The sequence below is a fragment of the Vulpes lagopus genome, chromosome 16, assembly GCF_018345385.1.
Source record: "Vulpes lagopus strain Blue_001 chromosome 16, ASM1834538v1, whole genome shotgun sequence".
Classification (NCBI taxonomy): domain Eukaryota; kingdom Metazoa; phylum Chordata; class Mammalia; order Carnivora; family Canidae; genus Vulpes; species Vulpes lagopus.
The window spans coordinates 51962730-51990164 of record NC_054839.1 but is presented as its reverse complement, the minus strand read 5'-3'; the positions used below and the strand labels follow the sequence as shown (position 1 = coordinate 51990164).

At 49.2% G+C, this 27435-nt stretch overlaps 1 protein-coding gene across 1 annotated transcript; it reads right to left on the bottom strand.

Annotated features, from left to right (window-relative positions):
• Positions 1 to 356: 356 nt before the first annotated feature.
• CNMD (chondromodulin) lies at positions 357 to 26148 on the bottom strand. The gene is made up of 7 exons (XM_041731212.1): positions 25966 to 26148; positions 24901 to 25041; positions 19689 to 19829; positions 12969 to 13082; positions 8076 to 8229; positions 4298 to 4464; positions 357 to 900 (listed from the first exon to the last, which is right to left on the bottom strand). Exons 1-7 carry the CDS (start codon positions 26035 to 26037, stop codon positions 685 to 687), a joined length of 1005 nt encoding a protein of 334 aa, XP_041587146.1. The 5' UTR covers positions 26038 to 26148; the 3' UTR covers positions 357 to 684.
• Between the last annotated feature and the right edge of the window lie 1287 nt (positions 26149 to 27435).

Here is a 27435-nt window from a genome sequence, read left to right as displayed (position 1 = left end):
AAGCCCGACTCATCTTGGACTTCATTTTCACCTCTTTATCCTAATGCTCTTTTCCGTGATGGGACTCCTGACACAGGGCAGCCACCTATTAGTCACATGCCAGCACAGACTATAATAAATTTCCTGTGAGCTACCACCTTGAAGTTTATAATGCTTGCTCTCAGGTAAATCCCATCATATGTCCCATTGTACTTTTTTGTTTGTGTTTTTATCTGGGAACCTGGGGACACATTTGCAAGACTGAGAAGAACAATGAAGGTTAAGAACAATGGAAGAATTCTGTACAAATAACCAGAAACACCTTAATTACTTCAGTGACTTGATTAAAAAGAACTCAAGTGTACAATTGAGATCTCTGACATTGTGATTTTTTTCATGTTTATTTCAAAGTAGCTTGGAAAGTTAGTCTTGTAAGTAGGCCTTATTGGCAAAGCAAAGCAAATTAAAAATAGCCAGTAATAAAGGGATTGTTAGGGCATTTTAGACTTAAACTACCCTTTCAGTACATTTGCACATTCTGGATGAAGTTCTGTAAAGCAATTGAGAGCTGTTAAAAATATCTTGAATAGCATCGCTGAAATTGAGTATAAAATACTTTGTTGTCCCTTCAGCATCAAGATGCCTCATACTCTGGTTGTCTCTTGAGTTTTTATGATACAAGCACTGGGTATACGAACTGAGCTTTCACACCATACCCAAGATGCGGGCCACCCACCAGCTACAAGGCATGACAACTCTGCAGGCTGATCGGCAACCTTGATAATTATAAGGCCATGGGTAGTAGCCCCCCAGGGGTTCACAGATCTTCTGGCAATGAGTGTAGCTCCGTCTGCATTCTATACAGCAGATTCCTTCGTGATCCAGTCTAGGGTCAAATGTCATGCTTTCCCCTTCCTGCTGCTGTGAAATAAAAGGTAATTATTTGTGTTTTCTTCATAATGAGAATTCTGTAGCATGCACATTATTTTAAAATAAGAACCTGAATATTTCACTGGCACAGGAAATCAGCATACTTTTCTCTAAGAGGTTTTCAATCGTAGAACCTAGTAATTCAGAATTCCTTCTAAAACATCAAGGAACCTTCCATCTGTCACGGGCAGGAAGGTCTTGTCTTTTGTTTTTTGTTTTTGTATTTTTTAATGTTATGTAGTTTCTCCATGCCTTTAATGAGCCATGGTTCCCACTCAGTAGTGACTCAACTTGTTATAAATAGGCAAAGGAGGAAACCTTATTCAAAAGTAGCATTTTTGCCACTGCTAACTTAAGTCTGTGGAACACTGGTGCCATTTTATACTAACGGCCTCCAGGGCTCTTGGCTCACCCTTTGAAACTCATTGATCTAAGCAAACAGATTGTTACAACAGTTGCACTGGCTGAAAACATCATTTAGATTATCTGCCTTCATTTCAATCTTGAGGGGTCTGTAACGCTCAGGAAAAGGTACCATATATAATGTCTAAAAATTCAAGACCTTAAACTTTGCTTTCTACTTTCTATGTGCCATTATTATAATTACATAGTCATAGATGTAGTAAAAATCACACAACCCCCATTTTCACTGCTTGAGATACCCCAATACTGGAAGGAACTTGCCCTCTGCTAAATGTATGTATCTGGTTTTCCTTTTCATAGATTTCTAGGGGGTATAGATTCTGTATTCTCTCTAATATGCTACTGAATTACACTGCCAAGAAGCCCTTGATGTATATTCTTTATTCACTTGAGTCTCTTTCCTTGGGGAAGTTGAGCCTGGGGAGGTGAAACACCAAACATAGGTTAGGCTTGAGCAAAGTGAACCTCACAACCCTATCATCTTTTGTGGTATACAAAACCTTAACTTTTTGCGGGGGAGGGTAGGGTTTTGTGGTTTTTTTTGGGGGGGGGATATCAAAAATACTGGAAAGGGGAGACAATTGTGTACTGAATGTCATCTAGTTTTGACAGTTGTTAACCTTTTGTCAGATTTGTTTGACTTTTTCCTTTCTGGAAATATTTTACATTTTGAGGCGACTTTAAAGAGAACGGGAGGTATTGTGACATTTCAACCATAAATACGTTAGAGTGCACCTCTAAATAATGTTTTGCCTACACAACTATGATGCCATTACCAAACCTAACTAAATTAACAATTCCTTAACACCATCTGATAGAGTTTACGTTCAAATTTTATCGTCAGAATATTTGCCTTACTCTCCTAAACGATTTTTTTTTTTATTCTTCAGACTCTTTCTGTTTGTGTTCCCTTATCTCTTGAACTTGGTTCATCTGGGACAGCAAAAAGAAAACCACCTTTTTAATTGTAGCTGACTCGTCCGGGGCAGAAAGAGTCAAAAGCCTGTCGGTTTAGGCATTTCCTCATTTGAGGGTTCAAAAAAGGTTGGTTAGGATCTGAAAGTTGGGAGGAAATCTCAGGTTGTTGCCCTAGGATAGTTCCTTAAAGGAACATGTGAAAGGACTGAGATCATGGGAGATGTTTTTTCTTAAAGCTGAGCGTGAAATAAAGGAAAACCTGATAAAATTGGAGTTTTTCAAGGAAAACGGGTCACTCAAGTCTGGAAGCTAGGCAGATAAAGTCACATCCTGCCCTTCTGTGAAGGGCTTTTGCCCTCTCCCTTGAACCAGATTTAGTTAACCCAGTTACCAGGGGAATAAACTATATTAAATTTTTCTGTTTGCCTATTCAGATTTTATTTATTATTTGAGCTTTAGGGAATGAAGAAGTACTGTGGTGCCCTGAATTTTCCAGTAAGCCTCTGGTCATTTAAAAAAATACATCTGCTCTAAATCTTTCTAAAATGTTAGTCTAAAATCATAGACTAGAAGACAAATTTGCAACATGTGAAATAGTATAGGACTGAATGGGCTACATAGGAAAAAATATGCAAATGAATTGCCTGTCTGAAAAGATGCTCAAGCTTACACATAATTAAAGACCAGCAAGATGAAACGATGAGAAGATACACTTTTACGACCAGGAAACTGGTAGAGATTTTGATAATGAGTTGGTGTAATTCCTTGGGAGGAGACCATTTGGCATCCTCCATTAAATAATGTAAAATTCCCATCTCCTTTGACCCAGTAGACCCATACATCTGTATTTATGCTAAAAATATATTCCCACATGTGTACAAAAAGTATAAGACTAATAACTGAACAAGGTAATGCCTACTGTGTGCCAAGCGCTGTGCTAAGAGCTTTGTCGGCATTACTCATTTACTCCTTCCCTCTGGGGCATGTATGAGGTTATATACTATTAACAGTATCTTACTAAAAGAACAAAAGGGTAATAATCTACATGTCCGTCAAAGTGGAACTAGTTAAATTTCTGCACATCTACCCCCACAATGGAATACGATGTGGCCATTAAAGTGAATGAGGTAGATCTATGTAGGAGATCCAGAACAATCTCCAAGAGGTTGTAACTGGAAAGAAAGCAAGATACAGAACTGGTGTATGCTCTCATGTTAAAAACGTGTATGTTCACGTGGTACACTTTGTTGTGCAAAGAAAACTGGGCAAATATCTACTGTTAATACATTGCTCTGGGGAAGGTGTCTGAGGTGGAAGAGAAACACACCTCATTATACACCCTTCTAGATTTAAAAATATATATATATGCATGTATTATTTTTTCATTTAAAACACCAGTTGCAAAAGTTTATTCTTTTGTTCCCTGCACTTCTAGTAATGGTAAATAATATTTTGTTGAAGACTTGAGATGTTTTTAGAACGTTAGTGCCATCCTTAAAAACACCCAGCTCCCAGTGTTTCAGTCCAAAGTGTTTTATCTGTGTAAGTCTGTCTCTCACCTGGACTGAGAGCCCCTGAGGGCAGAAGTTAACTCCTGCCTGTGTTCGATGCACAGGGTATGGGAGAGAGCAGGTTCTCAATAAATGTCTGTTGAATGAATGAATGAAGTGGCTATAGAGGGGGTAAAGAGAATACTTTCAATTCTGTGTGCTGTCCCCTGGACACGTTCTTGGAAACATTTTTTTTGAATAATCCAGTTCCTCGTGTGGATTTGTCTTTATGGATTTGCCCGTGCCTCAAAAAAAAAGAGCACAGAAAACAACTTTGTGTAGGGTTACAACCAAAACGGATTTCACACTACAGAGACCATGCTTAAGTGTCACCCTCCTTTTATAAACTTTGTGACAAATCAAGATGTACTTTTAAAGTAACTGAGTAAAAATCTAAGTTGAATACTAAGTGCTCATTTGAAACTTCAAGTAGAAATAACCACCACTTCAATGTTAGGTTCAAGGGATTCATCAGTTGTGACAACATTGGTACGTACGTGGTAAGGGTTGTCTGGATTGAAGGGTTCTGAATCCTCTTGAACACTGGGTCTGGTTTCATTATTTGGTCCTCCAGGGCCTGGGTTGCCCCGTGGTCCACTGCGTGGTCGTCTTGTAGTAGTTGTAACAATTTTTCTTGCCAATTCTCTTCTTTCTCTCTGGATTTCTGAAAAAAAAAACAACAACTACTGTACATTCATTTGGATAATTAAGGAAGTACTATGTTTATCAGGGTAAGAGCATAAAAGGGTGTCAAAACACATTCTTATCCAAATACTGAAATTTGTATTGACGATTTTTTAAAAATAATAAAGCATGTTTCAGTGAAAGTCTTGGGTTAGTAGTTAAACATACAGAAAACCAAAATTTGGTTTTATAAGTCCTAACAGACAGATACTGTGAGATAGCTGACAAAAACCCATTCTCAATCCTCTGTTTCCTACCAGCCTCTACTGGAGGGGCTGAGAAAGTAAAATACCACTTGCTTGCCTAGCCTCCCTTGCAATCAAGAGAGACCAGATGGAACATTTCTGGCCAGTGCGATGTAAGCAGAATATATTGGTGCAGTTTCTAGGAAAGCTTTTGCTTTCTTGGGGAGAGAAGACCAATACAGCTTTTTTTCTCTCTTGTCTTCTTTTCTTGAACATAGATAAATCTCGGTTACGAGAGGCAATTTGTGACCAGAAGGGATAGGCACAAAGATGATAAACTAGCATGCTGTGGGTAGCAAAACGGACAACGAGAAAGAGCCTTGCTGATACGGCTGAGTAGCTGATAATGCCAGGAACCCACCTCCAGATGTGTGACCATATTTATTGACCAGCCTGTATTTATTGAAACCCCTGACGGTCAGGTATGGTTACTTGCCGGCCTGAACATTTCTTGTTTTTTTTTAGTAAGCTCCACACCCAACAGGGGGCTTGAACTCACAACCCTGAGATCAAGTCACGTGCTCCGCCAGCTGAGCCAGTGAGGCCTCAGCCCTGTGCATTCTTTATGGATTGACCATAGATGTCTAAAGCCTTATAATTTTCAGGGGATTAAAAATCGTATGGTGGAATAGAGAAAGCAGATGCTTGTATACATGAGGGCGTCACGGCTCAGGAGGGCCAAGAGACTTGGCCAAGATCACAGGTTGGGTGGCAGAGTCAGGAGCCGAGCGGGCCCTGTCTGGCTCCCGGCCAGTGCTCTGGTTCATCACACCACTGCCACCCGTGGCTGCCGAATGACGAACATGGGAAGTGCCACACGGTGCGTGGGCTTCAGTGTCTCAGGCTCATTTTCTTCATCTGTCAAATGGGGATGATGTATCCAATTGGCAGAGGAGTGATGGAGCCCAGCGTTGTGTCTGAGGGTTTTGGCACAGCATTTGGCCTCTGATCGCTCGTGTTGGGTGGCGAGGACTGCGTCATCCCAGGCTATTTCTGAGGCCCTGGATGTGCTCTACGGCCACGGAGAGCGTCCACGGATCATTCTTTAGGTTTCTGAGCTGCCGGCCGGAGAGGCCTCAGAGCCCTGGATTCAAATCTCAGCACCCCTTCTTGTAACTAACCGAGTGACCTCTGGCAAGTTCTTCCATCCCGGGGAGCCTTGGTTTCTTCATCTACAAAACGGGACTAGTTCACAGCCGATGCGTGGACGGGTGCTAAGGAGTGGCCGAGGGCCGGCCGCGGGGCTCTGGCGCAGTGGCCGGCGGGTGGCACGCACAGCTCCGCGGCCACCAGCCCGGCCCTGCCCTCGCCCTGCGCCGGACACACACGGGACGTCCAGGACCTGCCAGCCCGAGGACCCGAGGCCAGAGGCTGCTGGAGCCTGGAGTTGGGGGGCTTCTAGGAGAACGGGGTGGGGGGCACCGAGCATCCTCAGAGGGGGGTTTATTTTCTTGATCTTTGTCAAATGCGACTGCATTTACGAGAGACGGAGCAAAAACGCTTCATGCTTGAGGTGTGTCCTCTCCCACTGCGCCCAGCCCCACGGTTACTGAACCCTCTCCGGCCCCGGGGGCGTCCGGGTGGTTTCCACTTCTCTGGTGCTGGACGTCCCGGGTCATCCTGGGCTGGGGGTTGTGATGACTGAATAGTTAAGATGCGGTCACGCTGTGGGCGCTGAGGGGCCAAGCTGCACCCCGGATGTAGGGAGCACACCCTTTCCCGAAGGGTGGAGGCACTCCCTGTAAGACGAGCACCGTCTTCCCTCCCCACCCCGCCCTCTTGGCCCTGCTCTTGTCCGAAGCGTCTGCTTTCCTACCGTACGATTTTCTCATCTTAATTTAGTGTTTATTAACTGCCTCCCCCTTGCTGCAGTGTACACCCCCCGAGGGCAGGGGTTCTCTCATCTGTTCTGCACCAATGCACCCCGACTACCTAGAACAGGTAAGTGGTGCATAATAAGCCTTCAATAAATGAACGAACTCTCTGGGCAAGAGGCTTGTCCTCAAACAGAAGGCGAGGAGAGAGCGCTCCACATGGTGGCAGAGTCAGAGGCTTTTTGTCCTCGACTGCACAAGGTGACAGGTATTGCAGAAGTAGTTCCTGGGGGCTGGAAAGCAAGAAGGCCCCATTCCACGTGGAGGCGGGTGAGGGATCAAAAGCCAGCACTTGACAGAAGGCCACAGAACTGAGTTGCCAGCACCCACTGGAGCAAGAGCATGGATGGCAAGAGGGACAGTCCTTTCGGCAGCCCCCCGCCCCCAGCCCCTACAGTGGAGACAGACACTGCTCATGCTACTCCTCCTTCCTAGGCCGGCTTGTGGCCTCAGGATCCTTCTCAGCTCTTCCAGAAAGCCACTGCCGGTGGCCTAGAAGTTGGATCTCACTTGCTTTGCCTGAGTCAGAAAGTAAACCACCTCATCCAGGCTCTGGGACATAATGAGACTTGTGATCCGTAGGAATAAACTAGTAGTGACAGAAACAGAAGCCTGGACTTTCTAAGCCCGCTGAGTTACTTTTTGTTTTGGGTTTTGTTTTGTTTTTAATTGTGCTAAAATATACATAAAATTTAGCACCATCACCATTTTTAACTGTACAGTTGAGTGGCATCACGTGCATTCACGTGGCTGTGCAGGTGTCTAGCTGCACAGCTTCTTTCATCTTGCAAAACTAACTGCACCTTTTCCGTAATCACTGCCCGTTGCCCCCTCCAAGCCTGGGGGTTTCAATGCTGGTATTTTATTTCCATGCTCCTCCCTCTCTGTCCAATAAAACCTTCCAGAAAACATACATTTCTATCTGAGCCGTGCTGGGAGAAAGGCCTTCCTTCCACGCTTGAGCCAGAGCCACAGAGTAGGCCACTGGGGGCTGGGGTGACCGTGGTGAGGAGTGAAAGGACCCCTGGGGACAGAGTAACTCTGGGAAAGGGTTGGCCCTCGGGTCCACAGCCAGCTCCCAGGTGTGCTCCAACCTAGCCCTGAACCCCAGGGGCCCTTCATTTCTTTTCACCCGGCTTGGAAGCCGATGCTCGAGCCTCAACCTTGAAGAATCTCAACCTATGGCCACAGCGGCTTTCGGCTGTCCCATAATTCTGGGTGTGAGCATCACAAAGATTCAGCAGTACGACACCGTCTTAGTCCCTCGATTCTGTGCCATAGGAATGAAAAGTAAAATTGGAAAGTGCAAATGGATGAAAGCAGAAAGAAGGGGAAGTGTCCTAAATAAAAACGGCAGGGAAGGCAGGATGCAGGGGGACCCACCCTGATGGGCTCCCACTGTGGAGGGGCTCCCAGAAGCTCACGCAAACGGGGAGCCTCCCCAGCAGCAGTAAGAGAATTTAAAATGTCACCTCTTGGATACGTTGGCTTCAGCCAGAAAATAGGAAGGTCGCCACAGAGTTCTAAGATCCTAGAACTCAAGAAGCTGTTGTCCTTCACAGGCTGGTCTACAGCCACCCAGATGAGAGAATTTTCTTCGTATTTAACTGGCATGATCTTGCCTTCCTGCAAACAAGTAAAAATGAAATGCACTGAGCAAAGGAGACAGTGACACATGCTGCGTATTCAAAGTGCTGGTACAAGATGATTCCGCCTAATAAAAACTTAATGAGAATCGTGTGTGGGTGTGGGGGGGAATGTAGAGGGTGGGGTGTGTATGTTGGGGGATGTGGGGTTGTGGGATGTGTGTGTGTGTGGTGTGCAGGGTGGGTGTGGGGGTGTGGGAGGTGGGCGTGGGGGTGTGTATGTGTAGAGGAGTATGTAAGGTAGTGGGACGTGTGTGTGGTGTGGGGAGGGTATGTAGGGTGTGGGGTGCGTGGAGGGGTGTGTATGTGTAGGAGGTATGTGAGGTTGTGGGATGTGGTGTGGGGTGGGGAAGGTATGTAGGGTGTGGGGTGGGTGTGGGAGTGTATGTGTAGGGGGTACGTGAGGTTGAGTGTGTATATGGGTGTGTGTGTAGTGTGGTGCCTGTGGGGATTTGGGGTGCGTGAGGTATGTGTGTGGGGTATGTAGGGTGTGTGTGTGTGTATGTGTAGGGGGGCATGTGTGGGGTTGTGGGGCATGTAGTGGTGCGTAGTGTTGGGGGGGGTAGTGTGTGGCAGGGTGTGTGTCTTTGTAGCTCTCTTCACAATACTGTCTTGGCCCCTTTTGTCGCCCTGCCTTTGGATAACTGAAACGTGTGAATACTGAATGTCCTGAGTGGAAGTGAAAATTACTTGATAACCAACTTTCAGACTTAGGTTAATCTGATGTTTTTGATCAAAGATTTTTTTGAGGAAAAGCAATTGAATGGACTCTGAAATCCTATAAAGGAGAGAGGAGCCCTTCATTTGAAGTGAAAAATCCTTTGGGGTTTTGTTCTGCAGCTTCCAAACAACAATGGAAAAAAGCAAGTGATTGGTTCTTTAATGTCTTCAGTTCAAAGTATTATTTAACATAAACCATTTCTACATTTCCCAGCTATAACAAAACACACTTCAGATGTTCCTCGCATCAAGCACACCACTGAGATTTCAAAGCTAAACCCCGGATTTTCTTCTACAGCAAGATGCTGAGAACTGTCTGATGGCCCAGGAGACAAATTTATTTTGCCAGGTTGTTCCTTTCATATATTTATTAGTTTGCAATAGGTTGGAGAAATTAAAATGTTTTCTCCATGTTTTTAGCTAAAAGCAGCCCTTCAGTTATACTTTCTCCCCCAGGTTTATGGCTGCATTTAAACAACTCCAAGGTATTGGAGGAAGCTACCACTCAGGTAATCCAGTTATTTACCTTAAATTAAATGGCTCCATCCAGGAAATGAATGCTCTTTGGGTACAGCAGCTTTTTAAAGTTACACAAACTGATGAAAAATTGATAAGAACAAGTGGTGCCTCCATCTACTCCATCATAATCTGAAGTGGGGGGGATCCCTGGGTGGCTCAGTGGTTTGGCGCCTGTTCAGCCCAGGGCGTGATCCTGGAGCCCCAGGATCAAGGCCCACATCGGGCTTCCTGCATGGAGCCTGCTTCTACCTCTGTCTGTGTCTCTGCCTCTCTCTCTCTCTCTGTGTCTCTCATGAATAAATAAAATCTTAAATAATAATAATAATAATCTGAAGTGGGCAGTCATCAGGGGGAAGCAAGAGTGGAGAATGCAAACATCGCATCCTACAAACTAGGAACGTGAGATCCCCGCCCAGTTTGCCTCCCCTGCCCTTGCCACGAGGTCCTGCTCCCGTGCGAGGCCGCAGTGTCCCTGCCTCCAGGACCCGAGCTCTCAGACTCTCCAGCAGCCAGGGGTGCCCGTGCGACCGGTTCTAGACTATGTGGTGGGCCCTGAACCAGGTCAGGTGGCTGAGAGGCCTTCGACTGTCCCGATTAAAGGGAAGTCACAGTTGGAAGGCACTGCTCAACCTCCTCCTGACTCCCTTACTTACGGGTGATGTTTGGAGCTGGAAGAAAGAACCAAAAATAAAAAATAATAAAAAAATTTAAAAAATAAAATCAGCGTTGCAGCCCCCTCCCTCCACATGGCCTACTATGGAGAAAAACGAAGCCTGCTGGGTTAAGTCACTCGGAGTGTAGTTTTCTGCACATTCTCGATTTATGCAGACACATTGCCTGAATCTGGCTTTGTCCACCAGAGGATCCACCAAGCACAACCCAACCAACGAAAACAGGGCAAATAATTCACCTCTATGGTCTAAGAAAAGAACCAGACGCAGACAGAGCTCCAAAATGCTAAGCTGTTCATCACAGTGAGTTATTTCTATATTCCAATAATTGTGTTGAATCGTTATTTGAAATAGTGAAAAACTGAAGACGGCTGAAGCATTCGAGAACAAAAGACTTTTAAAATTGTAACCGTCTGATGACATGTAATATATCCACTACAGTCTACACTTGAGAAGAACTAAAGTGAAGATAGTAAGAACGTAGACCAATCTAACTTCAATTATGCAAAGAATATCGCACACACCCGCACATGAAAATGATTCACCAAGACATTAACGTTAACATTAACACCTGTGGGTTAAGCGATTGTGGGGGATTTTCTTCTCTGTTCTTTTTTATGTAGTTCCCAAATTTCCTATACTGACCAAGTATTGGTTTTGAAAAGCAGAAGAAGCAGCAGCAGCGGAAAAAGAAAAAAAAAAAAACTTGTTTTCTAAAAACCCTGGAAATGTTCTACAAACTTCTGATGAGGTCTCGGTGAGCTCCGGGTGGAGAGCTGGCCCTCCTGGAAGGCAGGAAGGGAGAGTTGGTTTCTTCGTGCATTTAACAGAGGAAAATCTAAAGGATTCTGCTTTGCAGAAATTGAGCGCTAGGACAGGAACAAAACGGAAACGCAGTAAGAGAAGCTCAAGGCTCAGAACGAAGGTCTTGGGCTCATCTTGAGGGTCCCTACGGGTGGGGTCACACTGGGAGCCCGAGTGGCACAGCTCAGGAGAACAGACTGTCACATGGTGGAGCAAGGACGGTCTGGAAGCCATGTCCCCCGGAGGAACGTTTGGGGAGACCTGGGAGCAGAGGAGAAAGCTGGGGACAGGGCAGCCAGCTTCAAACACTCACAGGTTAATCTTTTAGCTTTTGTTTTGCTTTGTTTTGAGACACCTGCGGCTGCTGCTGCTCCTATGACAGCAAACAATTAGGCAGTTTCCAGGCCGGCACCTTTGCTTCCCCTTATTTTTCCTCCTTTCCTCCGTCCTTAAGGGAGCTGAGGCCTGCTTTACCTCCCTCTCGGGGACACAGGAAGGGCCCTAAGCTGATCATAATGGAATTAGTCGTTTATAGCAGCAGCCAGGTAGTCATTATCTAGTAGGTCCCAGGGCCTCGGGGACAGGATGCAGACCCCCAGTGTGCAGGTGACAAAACTCAGGTTGGAAGAATCGAAACCACGTCCATAGCAAGTGGCAGAGCTGGGATTTGAACCCCGTGTTTTCCTTTTTTTTTTTTTTTTAAAGATTTTTATTTATTTATTCATGAAAGACAGAGGGAGAGAGAGAGGCAGAGACATAGGCAGAGGGAGAAGCAGGCTCCATGCAGGGAGCCCGACGCGGGACTCGATCCCGGGACTCCAGGATCACGCCCTGAGCCAAAGGCAGGTGCTCAACCGCTGAGCACCCAGGCGTCCCATAAACCCCGTGTTTTCCTAACTGCAAAGTCTATCTTCCTCCCGCTGCCCCTGCCACAGCTCAAAGGGAAGACGACAATGCATGTGACCACTTCGTAAGGCCTAGAGCATCACGTGAGTGTAAGCTATTAGATGTGTCTCGAGAACTCTGTGCAATTCTTAAAGTGAATTTTTATAAAATCAAGCTCAAAGGTAAGTTGTGACCAATAAATGGAAGAAGCAGGCTTTTTAAAAAAAACAACAACAAACCAAACTCACAAGTCTTGACACGTAGAACAGGAATGAATACGTGTAAAGCAGCTGCCCTGGGCTGAGCTGGAGCCAAGGGGAAGAAAGCGCAGGGCCCAGAGTGGGGCACAAGCGCTCGCACTGGTGCCCGGGAGGGGAGCACCCCATCGCTGCTTTTCTACAAGGGGCGGGTGGGGTGATCAGCGGTTGGGTGATTTTCAGGAGAATTCCCTCCTCTACTGAGTGGAACTGAGGCAAGAAAGCTCCTGGCGGGGGGATGGGGGGGCCTTTTAATGAAGATTTTGTCACGAGATGTCCTTTACAGTGTTCTCAGCACTAACCAGCTCCTTCAATGTTAGGGGAGCGAGGGCCATGTGAAGACCGAGCCCCTCTGTGCACTTTTACAGGTTGCCCGACACTGTAAGGCACCCCACGTGCAGATCTCTGCGGACCGACCAGTAGGACCCAAACAGTTTCCATTCCTTTGGCAGAGAAGGAAGGGAACCCAGGTTCTGGCCGCGGACCCATGTGGGCACTGGAGCCGGCAAGGGCTGCGGGGTGGGTGCTGTCCCCCAGCCGGGCGCTGTCCTGGAGCCGGGTGCTGTCCCCCGAGCCAGGTGCTGTCCCCCAGCTGGGTGCTGTCCCCCAGCCGGCTGCTGTCCCCCAACCGGGTGCTGTCCCCCAGTCAGGTGCTGTCCCCCAACCGGGTGCTGTCCCCCCAGCCAGTCGCTGTCCCCCAGTCGGGTGCTGTCTCCCAACTGGGTGTTGTTCCCCAAGCCGGGCGCTGTCCCCCCAGCCGGGTGCTGTCCCCCAGCCAGGCGCTGTCCCCCCAGCCGGTCGCTGTCCCCCAGTCGGGTGCTGTCCCCCAGCCAGGTCGCTGCCCGCAGGCCCGAGGTACCCACCAGTTCGGAGGAGATGCTCTGCTTGGTCGCCGTGCCCACCTCCGGAACGCGCGCCTTCACCTGCGCTTTGATGTAGCACTTTGCTCCTCCGGCAAAACGGATCCCGGTGATGCCCTGGGAGAGAAAAGTGTACCCGCCCGTCTGTCCGCGTGGCCGTTGCTTCAGCACCCGCGGGCACGGGCCGGCCTGGGAACGAGATGCACAGACCGGGCGGCTGCCCGCGGGGAGTGGACCGCGGAGCTGCATTTCCCAGAAAGAGAACTCGGAGGCGAGGTCAGGGCCCGCCAAGCACTAGCGAGAAGCCGAAGCAGAGCCCGGGGCAGGAGGGCCAGAGGGTGGTGGCCGGGGACGCCCTGCCAGGGGCACGGGAGCCGAGGCGGACCCTGGCAGGCCCGGGAGCGATGCCGCCTTGTCCGCGCAGCCTCCCCTGACCCTCCCGGGCCAAGCAGCCTCCTCCTCCCGTGACCCTCTGGAAGGCTCCCCCCGCCCCAGCATCCCCCTTAGTGTCATTCTCTCATCGGACACTTAGCCTTCTGTCCCCATGTGGCTGCTCCTCGGCAAGGTTCTGTCCCTACTCAGTTATAGGCCTCTTGACATCGGTACCTGAATCTTTTGCTTTTAGGGTCATCCCATAAAGGTTCTCAAAACCTGTGGGTGGGTCCAGGGGTGCTTGGGTGGCTCAGTCAGATAAGCGTCTGCCTTCGGCTCAGGTCCTAATCCCAGGGTCCTGGGATCCAGTCGGCATCGGGGCTCCCGGCACAGTGGGGAGCCTGCTTCTCCCTCTCCCTCTGCCTGCCGCTCCCCCTGCTTGTGCCCCCCCACCTCCATCGAATGAATAGATAAGATCCTTAAAAAAAAAAAAAGATGCGGGCTCCATTCATTAATTCCATGAATTCAGATTTTACCTAAGTCACCAAGTGGGGGAAACTGTAAAGCTTCCTACAACACCAGGGGTGGACCTTTGTTCCCAGGCCTTACCCGAGGACTTGGATGCTTTGTTTTTGTCACCTATGAGACACAAACAGTGTCTCCTCCGTCAGCCCAGGGACCAGCCTCGAGGGAACCGTCAGCCTCAGGGCTCCAGGCACGGCGGAGGGCTCGGCCCCAATGCTGCGGCAGGTGCATCGGGTATGACAGTCCTTTCTGTCCCAGGAGTGTTTCCTTTCCCCCCTGCTGGTGTATTTCCTGATGAGCGAGGGGCCGAAAACGGTATGAAAAGGCCTCCAGACTGTACGCCATGACAACACGCACCAACAGAAACCCAAACACCTCGGCGTGTGCATCCTCTGCTCAGCTGAGACAAATGCCAGGGGGACACAGGGCTGGTTCTAGCATCACTGCCGCACAGCGGTGGTGGGAGGGCAGAGAAAAGCATTCAGAAACCTCCGGGTCCTGGCTCAGGACTCAGCCCCCTTCAGTAAAGAGCCGAGGACACTCGGGGCAGGTTGGACCATCTGTAGCCTGAGAGCCAGCAGCCCTACAACAGCTGGGGTGGGGGTGGGGGGAGTGCGGAGAAGGCAAGGCTCCCTCTTCCCGAAGCTCCTCTGGCTCTGCCTGGTGGCCTAGCTGGCCGTGTGCACATGTGTGACACAGGTGTCCTGGCATCACCTCTCACCCAGAGAGAGGTTGGTAGCAATATCCTCGCTTTCTCCAGGGGGATGGACTCACTAGGCACCAAAACCAGCCAGAGAGATTTTGAAGCCATAGATGCCTGGGGATCCCCAACTAATTGGCCTGGGGGCAGTGCCCAGACACGGGCATGCTTCAAAGCCAGGGCAGAGGACCAGCCGTGCAGGGACAAAAGACCTTATTCAGGGTGACACAGTGTTTAGATGACTGAAATAGGCTGCCACAGACTGAATGGTATTGTTCACGTCACCCAAACTCCTGTGTTGAAACCTACCCCACCCCCAAAGGGATGGTAGCTAGAGGTAGGGCCTTTGGGAGGTGATGGGGTCATGAAGGCAAGAGCCCTCGAGAATGGGATTAGTGCCCTCCTCGAAGGGACCCCAGAGAGCTCCCTCGCCCCTTCTGCCTCGTGAGGACAGAGTGTGAAGATGGGCCCACTAGGAGCCAGAAGCAGGCCCTCAATAGACGCTCATCTGCAGGTGCCTCGACCTTGGACTGCCCAGCCTCCAGCCCTGCGAGAGGTTTCTGGTGTTTAAGAATAATCACCCCGTTGCTGGGAATCTGTTACAGCACCTTGCGTGGGCTAAGACACGCAGCTTTCCAGTCCCAGTCTCTTCTGCACCAGCAGCTCACAAATTCTCAGTTGCATCAAAATCACCTGGAGGACTCGATAAACTTAAAGGCTGTTGGGTGCTACCTCCGGAGTTTCTGACATGGTGGGTCTGGAGTGGGGGCTCCACTTTGCATTTCCCACAGCTCTTAGGTGCTGCTGCCGCTGGTGGCCCAAGGAACACAGTTTGAGAACCACTGCTCCCTGCTCTCTCCGGAAGGCCAACTGCTCTTGTTCCGCACGTAAATCTAGGCCTCACGGTTTGAAAACCAGAAGGCAGTGGGGGTCGGGCGGCAAGGGGAGATGACTGCCACCCCCAAGCGGTATGTTCTCTTTACTTGGAACCCTCATATCCTGTAAATGTGAGTTACAAGGGAGGAAACACCCTATAACACCCTATAACCATTACCGTTTCCCCAAAGGACAGAGCTGATTCTATTGAAGGATTCACAGCCCCGAATGTGAATCTAGTATTGAGTTAGCTCTGACAGTCTACACGCTGCGAAGAGAACTGAAACCCCCACAGGAACGGGTCCCGTGGGAAGGAATTCACACATATTAACCACCTTGTCTGGCTACAAATCCATATCAAGCAGCCAGACATATTAAGAGATTAAGTGGAGGGAATGGAAAAGCATAGGAAAGCCACGCAAACCTCCTGTTTTTGCAAACAAACAAGGCCTTAGGAGCTGGTGGTAATGAAGAAATCTGCTACCAGAGATAATGAGCGCAGGGTCCAAGGCTCTAGCATGTTTTAAAATAAGAATCAGGTGATTTCATTTTAGCTGCACATTTTTTCTGTCTAGAGGATCTCATGGATTTCTGTGGCTTTATGGTGTTGTTGTTGTTTTTTTTTTTTTTAAGATTTTATATTTATTCATGAGATAGAGGCAGACACAGGCAGAGGGAGAAGCAGACTCCATGAAGGGCCCAACATAGGACTCGATCCCGGGTCTCCAGGATCAGGCCCTGGGCTGAAGGCGGCGCTAAACCCCTGAGCCACCGGATTTCTGTGGCTTTAGACCAGAAGTTTCCAACAAGGGGTCCTTCCCCTAAGAGGGCACTTTAGAAATCTTTCAAGGAGTGTTTGGTCACAAAGACTAGGGCTCTCCTGGCCTTCCATGAGCAGGGCCCAAGGGTGCGGGGCTCCGGAGAGCCTGGGGAGGTTCTGGCCCCTGGGGCCTGGCTGGAAAACTGGGTTGTATCTGTGCCTAGCATCTAACACCCACTTACGTATCAACGTAATGTGACTTCTGGCATAGCTTCAACGCACGATGACATTCTTTTTTTTTCTCTTTTTAAGATTTTATTATTTATTTGAGAGAGAAAGAGAGAGAGAGAACACAGAGGGATAGGGAGAGGGAGAAGCAGACTCCCCACTGAGCAGGGAGCCCGATGTAGGGCTGGATCCCAGGACCCCAAGATCATGACCTGAGCCAAAGGCAGATGCTTAACTGACTGAGCCACCCAGGTGCCCCTCTATTTTTCCTTTTTTTAAAAATTTTCATTTTTGGAGGGAGGGTTATATTGATTTTTGAAGTCACTAACTTATGTACCAGGTAGGTCACACTATTTTTTTCTCCAGCTTTTTAAATTAAAATGTGCATATATACACAAAGTTAAAAGAATTGTGTAGTGAACACTTGTATATATCCACCACGTTATTCTATCTTAATTTCTAACCAGGCTTTATGTTATTTAAATGAGTTATTAGACCAGAGAGGTTTGGCTTAACCCAATAGCACTGATGCTTTCTAGAACGTAACTCTGAACAAACCCCTTTTTTGTATTCCTTGGGGTTCCGACAAAAGACCTTCCTTGACCCACCTCTAGCCAGGCTCCTCTAAATCCTCCTTTTGACTGGGCCCCAACCATGGGCTCTACTTTGGCCAATTTATTCCAGTTTCAGCAAGAATCCTGCTGAGTCTGCCTTGGTCTGCCCATCCTCTATGTCTGACCACTCAAGCTTGCCTTGAGCAAAAATCCCGTTGGTTCACTTTAGTAAAGCACTACTCTCTCTCTTAGCAATTTTCTATGCACCAATACCCCGACCCTACTCCTTAGCTATAAATCCCCACTTCTGATCGAATTCAGAGTTGAACTCAATCTCTCTCCCCTACTGTAAAACCCCACTCTAGTAGCACCCCCCCCTTGGATAGGGTCTGCTGTCTCTTCTTTACCAAGTGGCCTGAATAATCTTTTCTTTCTTTTTTTTTTTTTTAATCTTTTCTTTTATGGTAGAGGGCCTAGAGCCTTTTGTTCAATGCTCTTCCCTCTCAGGAGGGTTTTTTCCCCCATTGGCTCTACTAAAATCTTGATGGGGTCCTAGGTTAATAGGGGAGACCGTTCGCCGTTCACTATTCAGAGCCTTTCCTAACCTGGCCCCACTCCCCCTCCCCTTTTCCACCTTCCACCACACTGGGCTACTCAGAACTCAGCAGGCCCTGTGCATTTGTATTCAGTTTTCCTCTCTGAGTCCGGAAAGCCCTGCCTCTATGTCTCTGCGAGTTGAAACCCTAATCATTCTTCAGGACCCGACTCAACGGTCACCACCTCTGTAAAACCTGCTCCAATCTCCAAATTGTCAGCAACTGCCCCCTTTGGGTTCCACAGCGCTCTGTTCCTAGCTCTGTTGCAGCACGCTTCCCGGGCTGACCCGAAGTCACGTCTGCATGGAATGTCTGCCTCCCGAGGGAGGGAACAGGTGTCAGTTATCTTTGCATCCTCCATGCTTAGCACTCTCCCTTGCACACAGTAGGTCCTGACACCCACCTCTTGAATTTGACCGATGGTGTAAAACACAGGAGAAAGTAATAGCGTGGGGACCACAATGGCTGATGCATGTGTTTTCAAAAGTCGAGGCTTGTTTAAACTCGTAACAGGTTCTATCCATCAAAAAAATGTCCTACTCACCAATTCTGACTTAGAGAAATGTGGAAGCTATCAAAGAGAATTGATCAGTTTGTAAAATATTTGTGGCCCTGTTGGCCTATGAGGACAAAACACAATCAATACCATTATTAACCAAAGGATTATAAAACAGAAATATAGGCTTGGGATTAAAGTATTTTAAAAGTATATTCCTGATTCGTGCACATTTGAGAGAGATGGATCTTATTCACCTGTGTAGCTACCTTTGCATATCTTGATATCGTGACACATCATAGGTGTTCAATTCTGTTCTGGATTAAATGATATGTGTGTGTGGGTGGGTGGGGGGGGGTCACGTTTTGTCGTCTTACATTGAACGGTACAAAGAAAAAATGCTTTTACTTTGTCCTGGGTCTGGCAGTAAAAGCCTTTAATAGGTCCAGAGAAATGATCTTTGTGCACTGACCAGAACCGTTTGCAAAGCCCCGATTAATCGGAGTGCAGCTGGTCACATGCAGGGCTGCAGGGCCTACCCCCACCCCACCCGCCCTTGGGAGAGCCCATTCCGAACACAGCCCGTCCTTGTCATCAGCAAGGAAGACCTAACATCACCAAGGCTCTCTGGAAGGTTAGCATCTGTTTGGTATTCAATAGGACTTGTGAAATGCATTTTGGCATCAGCAAGGGGAGCTCTTTCACTCAAATGAAAAGCATCTCCACTTTTCCCCATCAATCGGAGCAAGGCAGGTCGATGAGATGTTTGTAGGCCAATAAACTATCAGAAGAGACATTATTTTCAAGTGCCTTTTTTCATTATCAAGTCTCACCTACTCCATCTACAGATTTAACAGGAGAACACAAACAGGGATGCCTTTTCCTCATCTTAGAACATGAGGAGAATAAGATATGTATGTGGCCAACCGGAAAGAGGGCCTGGAGTGCCACTGTCTTGCAGAGGTACCCCGAAGCACAGATGCGTAGCTTGAGGGCTCAGAGGTGCCTATAAATTGAACTTTTGAAAACAGACGTGTTCACCCTTTTCAAAGGAGACTCGAATGTTTTATCTGTAATTGGCCACGGTCAGGAGACCTAGGATTAAGATAGGGGAATTTCTTCATGCTCATTTTCCGGAATCAATGGGAAATCTGAAGAACTGAGAAAAGTGCATAAACAGGTCCCACCTGTTGTTGACGAGCTTGTTAGACCATTACAATTTCGCCTCCCCTCTGCAAGTTCACATTTCAGACCTCGGAACATTTTGGGATGTTTTGAGCATTTTATTCACCGTGTTACAGAAAGCTGCTTGGAAAGAAATAGCGCTCTGGAGTCCTTCTGCCAAGACTTTATATAGTTCCAAGTACCTGTTCTTTTCAGTGCCAAGGTGTTGGGTTTTTTTTTTTTTTTTCCATTCTGGAAATGGAAAGGACAAACCGTGGTCCTTTCTCAGAGAGAGAATATGCTGCATAATGTATGTTGAACTAGAGGCACCATGACGGCCATAAAGAACAGTTACCGCTTGGTTGTGTGTGAGACATGTTGCTTCTCCCTGGATTAGGAAAGTCTTCCAGGCTTGCCTGGCTAAGCCCTCTAAATGCATGAAATATACTTACGTTCTGGAAATCATTAACTTCAATTGCTTCTTCAGCTCCACTTCCCATTTTAAAGGTCTCCAGGTTGTTCCCAGTATCTATTTCCATTGACCCATCTTGTAATTTCCCATTGATACTCATGGTATAATGGACGTTGTAAATCTGGAAGGGAACATAGGAGTCAGTGAGGCTTTCCTTTGAGAGCGATGCAGGGCTTATCTTTAGACCTGCAGTAGACACATTTGTTAAGAGACACACCAAATCATCGTTCATAGTTATATATTTGTATATGAGGACTTCATCCGTACACCAGTCACTTAGTACAATGAGTTCTTTAAAAATACCTTAAAAGCAAAAGCTTTGGTGATCTCTGATACTTATTCAAGTAGCTCAGGGATTTGCCATCCTGGCTGTGCATACAAGTATGTGAGTAGAAGCTCTAGCTCCAGGGCATGCGTGACCCGCCTGGATGAACCAAATCAGAACCTGTGGGGATGGGGCTTGGACACAGATCTTTCTCTTCCTAGGTCAGTTCTACTGACTCTGACTTGGCGGTCAGAGTTGAGAGCCATTGATGGATGAACGGTTAACCGGGCTGTGAACTCAACAAGTCTGCAGTGGCACGTCGATTTGAGAGGTTTTTAAAAACCCCGCTGGTTAAGGTTGGGCCTAGGGTATGGTATATAGTCAGGACTACAGACGGGGCTGGGATATGCCTGATGTAGAGCAGTCTTTGTAGAGAGCAAGGTCAATGTGCACATCTGTTTCGCCTCAGTGTGGGAGTTAGTCATTTTAATGATTGTGTGGACAGGCATATGGTGGTGTAGGGCATATTGTTATGAGCCGTGTAGGGGAAGAAGGGAGGGAGACTTGGCATCCGAGGAGAGCACTGGCCCAAGAATCAGCAAAACCAGTGGCCACACCACTTAGCCCCGGGTCTTGAGAGTTGCCTTGGGTGTAAAATGAAGAAGCTCGCCCTCAGAGATGGTTTTCATTTATGTTCTTAGAGCTCTGAGGTTTCAGAGGTGGCCCAGAGGGGAGGGTGACAGGGCAGGTGGGACTGTGACATCACCCTTTCTTTCCTGTCCACCTACAGTTTGACCAGAGTGGCTCTGCTTGTTTATGTTTTATGTGTTGGATTTCTGAATAAAAGCTCCCTCTTTTTAGTATATGTGCTACTGAAGCGAGCACTCTTTTCCTTTTTAAAGATTTTATTTATTTACGAGAGACAGAGAGAGAGAGAGAGAGAGAGAGAGAGAGAGAGGCAGAGACCCAGGCAGAGGGAGAAGCAGGCTCCATGCACCGGGAGCCCGATGTGGGACTCGATCCCAGGACCCCGGGATCACACCCTGAGCTGAAGGCAGATGCTCAACCACTGAGCCACCCAGGTGCCCCTTCTGAGTAAAATCTTAAGAGGAACTTTGTGAAATATATGGTTTTTAGTTTACCACTAAATTAGATCATCCAAAGGGCTCTCTTATTGTAGACATCTTGTTAGTGCTCTAACTAAAAAAATCACACACTGCTCCTGCCCAGGGTGCTATTGCCCTGCTCGAACTTTCTCTGTATTGTAGGGTAGTAGGTGGGTCTTCCCTTCTCTTTCTTTTTCTGACTTAGAAGCATATATATATGCGTGTGTGTGCGTGTTCTTATAGCTTATATAACATATACATATCTTATATATAATATATATAAGATATAAAATCTTTAAAGAGGAAGGACTGAGAACTGATGCGAAACACTTGCTACTTCGTTGTCAGGTCAGTAGGTCAGAACTGCAAATAGCTCAGGTTCCATTCAAGTCTGATTTTTCTCCCTCATTATGAAGAAAGACCGCTACGTGGACAAACACGGGAAGAAGTATCTCATTACTGGGTCATTGCTTGAGGAAAACTCATTGTCACCAGACCCTCGGAGCACAATTTTACTTTACCAGCAGAGACGTAGAAATGGCTTTGCGGGCCAGTCCCCTTTCGGGCCGCAAACAGCCTTTGCTCAGTGGAACAGAAGACACTGGCGCACTATTTCAGCCAACATCTCTCAGTGCTCTGCTTTCCCTCCCAAATGTGGGTTCCTGCAGTATTTTGCCCCCCCCCCCAGGCTTGCCTGATCAGAAGAACCCCTTTTAGGGGTTCGGATTGAGCTGGAGGCTGGAGCACGGCCCACCAGTCTGTTTTGACTTTGCATCCCAGGTGGTCCTCATGATCAGATCAGCCCAGTTGGGGAAACCTGTTTTCTTTGGCCGAGCCAAGTGCCTTCTGCAGGTAAGGCTGAGAAAGCGGGCTCTGTTCTGTCCCAGTGCTTTCTGGGCAGCCACTGTTTGCAAGGGCTGGGTATGACCGGCAGTGGGAACAGAGCAGACCACGTCTGCGTGAGTTCCTGCTGGCACAAGCATCCTTCACTCGTGCAATAGGAGGCTGTGTGTGTGAGAGAGAAACCACTGCACGTAAGCTTTTACTAGGAAGGCGATGCAAAATTTCAGGAATGAACCGTCTCCAATTTCTTTGCAGGTCTTAAGGAGACAAAATTATAACACTAGCAGAGCGGCTTGTGGTCCTAATGTTACTTTCCACCACACCGCCCCCTTGCCACCTCTGCACCAGCAGAAGCTCCCGGACTGGGCATGGCTATCGGGTCCTTTGTGATGTAGCTTTAGCCCATCCCACAGAAGGAGCATACTGCAAGGCCCAGCGGTGAGAGGTCTGTGCCCTCCTGGTGTGAATGGTGGGAGAGCAAACCAAAGTGACTTCCAAGGTACTGGGCCCTGAGCTCAGGAGGCGGGCCGGGTGGAGCAGTGATCACACTGCCTGCTCTGGGCCAATGGAGCTATTGGCACCCAAGGCGATATTCTAAGTACTACGGAGTTTATTATTTGCCAAAATTCTGCTCAGTGTGGTGCCTTTTACAGCCAGGAATATTTGCTAATGAGTTTCTAATGAAGCCTGGGTTCTGTAAGATTAATGACATAATGCTTGGGACTATATTTTGAAAAATCAGTCTGAGAATAAAGGCCCCGAGCACTGACCTCATCCCCTCATCCCACAGGGCAGGGCTGTCCGCCACTTCTCATTGGTGGGACCTTCCCCATAGTTCGAAGCCTGTCCCATTTACAATCACGCAGGTGGGACATGGCCTCAATATTTCAGCCCCGTCACTTGTCCCCCCAATTATCAGCACTCTGATGCTCCCTAGTCCTCCAGCCTGTCCTGAGGGGATTTACCCTTGTGAAAGGGAGAGGAGGTGATTGACAGCCCATTCCCCTCTATAAACAAATACAGAAGAACAGAGGAATGGATACCCCCAAAGAGTGGGGAGTCCATTTGGTGGGAGACATCTTTTTGTTCGAGACTTATGTGGATTGTTATCCCTGAAGACAAGTGTAAATAGTACACCTGTGCATGTACAATGCCGAGATGGTGCCACATGTACCCTATTTAGTATTTTAGTGATTTGTTCTTCCGACTTAAGTAATCTAGAGCAGCACCAAATATTTTGGGAGTAAAAATAAAAAAAAAGATACCATGATTTTATTCATCCTTCTGCCTGTCCAGGAAATAGAAATAACTTTGATTCTTGGCAAACAATTCAGTATTCCTCTGTAGTCTTAGGATTTAACACTGCTGCTCTCTTGAACCAGACCCTTGTGGCAAAGTACAAGGTGCAAAGAGGGAACCCCACTTTGTCAGCAGGATCATTCAGTCTCTCTTTCTTTTTAGAAGCTTGCCCGTTAGTTGTGGAATAATTAAATATCAAATGGTATTCATTTTAATATAGAAGTTAGTATACATTAAATGTATACATTTAATATAGAAGTTAGTATACATTAAATGTATACATTTAATATACATCATGTCTAAAATCCCTACCCTTCCCCCCCAAAAAAAGCAAAGCTATTTTTATCTCCAAATGACCTGTACCCCTGAGGTTTTTGTCATCTAAAAGATAGCATTTACATTCGAATACCAGACAATTTCCCAAGGATGGCAATCTCAACCCTGCTATTAATGGAGATGTAGATCTTGAAATTGTTCTTCTGCTCAGATCTGCTGCTTTCAAACATGAGCATCTGGCCTAACTTCTATATTTAAAATACAAATACATTAAGGCACTTTTCAAATATACACAAAATACTGTGCAGTTCTGATCTTACAAATCGATGCTTGTAAATTTGATATAGTCTCTAAAACAGACTCAGTGCTAAATGGCATGATTATCTACAGTAGGCATTTGAGTTAAAAATACAAATTATGCAGTGACTGCAGAAGATGTGATGTGTAAAATGGTTGAATTGCTTTCAGCACCATTTTCTCTAAGTACTGGAATTCGTTCATGCTTTGAATTTCATGGTGGGAGAGAGGGGGAGTGACAAACAGCAGTCGCAGATCCTCTGAGGGTAGTGATTAAGAAAAAGCCCTTTGTGTGTATCCAGGAGATGGAATTCTTTTCCATTAGCCCAAAGCAGCTTACACCAGGCCTGGCAATGGTCATCAAGATAAAAATGCCCCACCTCCTTACCTAGGTGAACCAAATCCAGAGTGCTCAGAGAACGCCCTGGAAACCCACCCAGTCAAGTCAGAAGCGCTTTTTCCACTCCTTGAGAGCTGGGGTTGCTTTACAACCAATAGTCACACACAAGGAAAGTAGGACAGCAGTTAGTGAAACATTTACCATTAAATCACACGTGACTAGGCCAGCATTGATTTTTTTTTAAAAAAAGAGATTTGCCACCTTTAAGGAAGTCAGACTATTTCTTTGCCTTGGGGCAGGAGAGAAGGGAAAGGCCTCAGCCATCACCCAGTCCCCTTTCTTCCCCCGGGATGAGGCCCGAGAGGAGAGGCCTCACCCGCAGCCCCTCGAGGGTCCCCCTGTATCGTAGCTTTAGCTCCCCCGCAAGCGCAGGGCCGGGAGCCCCAGGGAGGAACCTCCCTCGAGCGCCCGAGCTGCCTCTTCCCGCTCCTCCAGGCGGGAGGGACTCTCCCTGCAAACCCGGACTTGCTTTCCCACGAAGTTGCCAAGAGCAGAAAGGCGCGCGGTGGTGCTGGATGGAGGGAGGGGGGAGGAGGTGCCCCGGGGTGGGGGTAGGGATGGGGCGGGGGGAGAGTCTGCAGGGGCGAGAGGGGACCCCCCACCCCCACCCCGGGCACCAGCGCCCTGGCCCCCCCACCCCCGCCCCGGGGGGACCTCCCCGGCCTGCGCACCCCGCCTGGGGGCCGCACCCGCCCTCCCGACTCACGTGATTGTCGCTCCCCTTCCAGAAGTAGAAGGCCCCGATGGCCCCGAAGAGCAGCAGCACCGCCCCCGAGATGAGGACCACGGCTCCGACCTTGAGCAGCCGCGCGGGGCTGGAGGGCTTCACGGTCACCGTGGCGTAGGCCTGCGGGCCGGGCGGGGGCGGGGGGATGGACCGGGGGGCCGTCAGGTCTGCGCCCCGCACCCGGCCTGGGGGGATGGGGATGGGGATGGGGATGGGGATGGGGATGGGGATGGGGATGGGGAGCGGCCCCTCTCGCCGCGCTCCCTCCCGCGGGGCCCCGCTCCTCGGGCGCCGCTGGGTGATGCGCAAACTTCTGGCGGAGCAGAAGGGAAGGGGAAGGGAGAGGGGTCTGCGGGTCCCGAGCCCCCCACCCTCACCCCTGCACACGCGTAGGTGGGGGCACCCACCTCCCACCTTCCGAGGTGCGAATCCTGACCCCGGCAGGGATCCAGGCGCCCCCTCCTGAGTCCCGTCCCCACCCGTCTGCAGGTCCCGAGCCCCCACCCCATCCCCCACACGCGCAGGTGGGGGCACCCACCTCCCACCTTCCGAGGTGCAAATCCTGACCCCGGCAGGGACCCAGGCGCTCCCTCCTGAGTCCCGTCCCCACCCGTCTGCAGGTTCCGAGCCCCCACCCCATCCCCCACACGCACAAGGGGGGGCTCCCACCTCCCACCTTCCGAGGTGCAAATCCTGACCCCGGCAGGGACCCAGGCGCCCCCTCCTGAGTCCCGTCCCCACCCGTCTGCAGGTCCCGAGCCCCCCACCCCATCCCCCACACGCGCAGGTGGGGGCACCCACCTCCCACCTTCCGAGGTGCAAATCCTGACCCCGGCAGGGACCCAGGCGCCCCCTCCTGAGTCCCGTCCCCACCCGTCTGCAGGTCCCGAGCCCCCACCCCATCCCCCACACGCACAAGGGGGGGCTCCCACCTCCCACCTTCCGAGGCGCAAATCCCGACCCGGCAGGGACCCAGGCGCCGAGGCCGGGCCCCTTGTGTGGCCGGAGCGCGCAGCGGGACCGGGGATCCCCAGCCCGACTCACCGGGGGGCTGCAAAACTCGACGTCGTCGGGCCCCACGAGGGCGATGGGAACTTTGTCGCAGTTTTCGGTCATGGTCGTGGCGCGGGGAGCAGGCAGCGGGAGGCTCGGCGCGCCCGGGCTCTGTCCTGCTGCCCCGACGGCGACGGCCGGGCTCAGCGCCTGCAGGGCCAGCCCAGCCGGCCCACCCCTTCCCGCGCCTCACCTCTCCTCCCTCCCCCCCCCAGAGGCCCGGGAGCTCGTCCTGCATTCCCTACGCTCCCTCTTCCCGCCCTCCCGGCCTCCTGCCCCTCACCCCCACCCCAGAGCACCCCGAGTGGGTCCCGGTCCACGGAGGATGCTGAGTCCTGGGACCCCCAAATGTGAAAATGCCAGGACTCTTCCTATCATCCAAGTCTCTCTCTCAGAGCACTCTGCTGTGACACCTGGCTGGGGACCCACTTCCTGCCTCTGTCTGTGCATTGGGAGCTGGTGGTGGAAGGGGACAGAGTGGAGGGCAGGTCTGGCATTGCTGGGGGGGCACCCGGGGCCTAGAGCATAGAGCATAGAGCAGGGCCAACGAGGTGGCCCTTGCCACCCCTGACTCCAGAAGATCTAGGAGGAGGGTACAGGGGTAGCAAAAGGCAAAGCCAAGCAGAAGGGTCGAGAGGGAAGGAGTTGGGGAGACCAATATAAGAATGCAGTGCGTGGCCAGCGGTGTAAGTCAAACAAATCAAGGGCAGCACACACGCCCCTCAAAGATGTTATGTCCAAAGAAATAACTAAAACATATATTTTTTTAAAAGAGCAGAATGCAGAGAGTATTTATTCACTTTTGGAAATGCCATCTGTCAGCACCGGGAGGACATAGTACCTCTTCTGGAGCCAGGCTTCGTTACTTCATACGGAGATCCAGCTTTGTGCAGAGGCTTCTGTGGGGGAGTCAGCCTGCATGTGAGGGTGCCCGGGAGGAACCCAGGTTTCCTGAGCAGGAGGAAGTGTTCCAGGATGGGGTGCCAGACAGGGAGGCTGGGTGATGAACACGGGGCAGTGCGGCCTAGGAGGCGGGAACGGAACAAGCACCCACAGAAGAATCTGTAGGACTTGGCAGCTGCTGGGCTGGGGAGACACAGGGCCTCCCGTTTTTTGCTGTGGGTATGGGACCTGGTTAGGACCCTTATGGAAAGTAAGTTAGTTCCAAAATGCAACATATGATTGCATTTCCGTGGATTTATCCCACAGACGCACTCACAGGGGTGGAAAAATCCTATATATGCAAGGATACTCATCGCAGCGTGTTCATTAGAACAAAGGACCAGAAGCATCTTGGGTGTGCACAGCAGAGAACTGATGGTACATCCTCACGGAGGGCTCTTGGCAGCTATTTAAAGGAAGGGAGCAGCTTTGGATTTCCTGATGTAGAAATCCAAACACATTTTACGTGAAAAAATAAAGCAAAGGATGGAAAATGTGCATAAGTGCCTTCATTTGTAT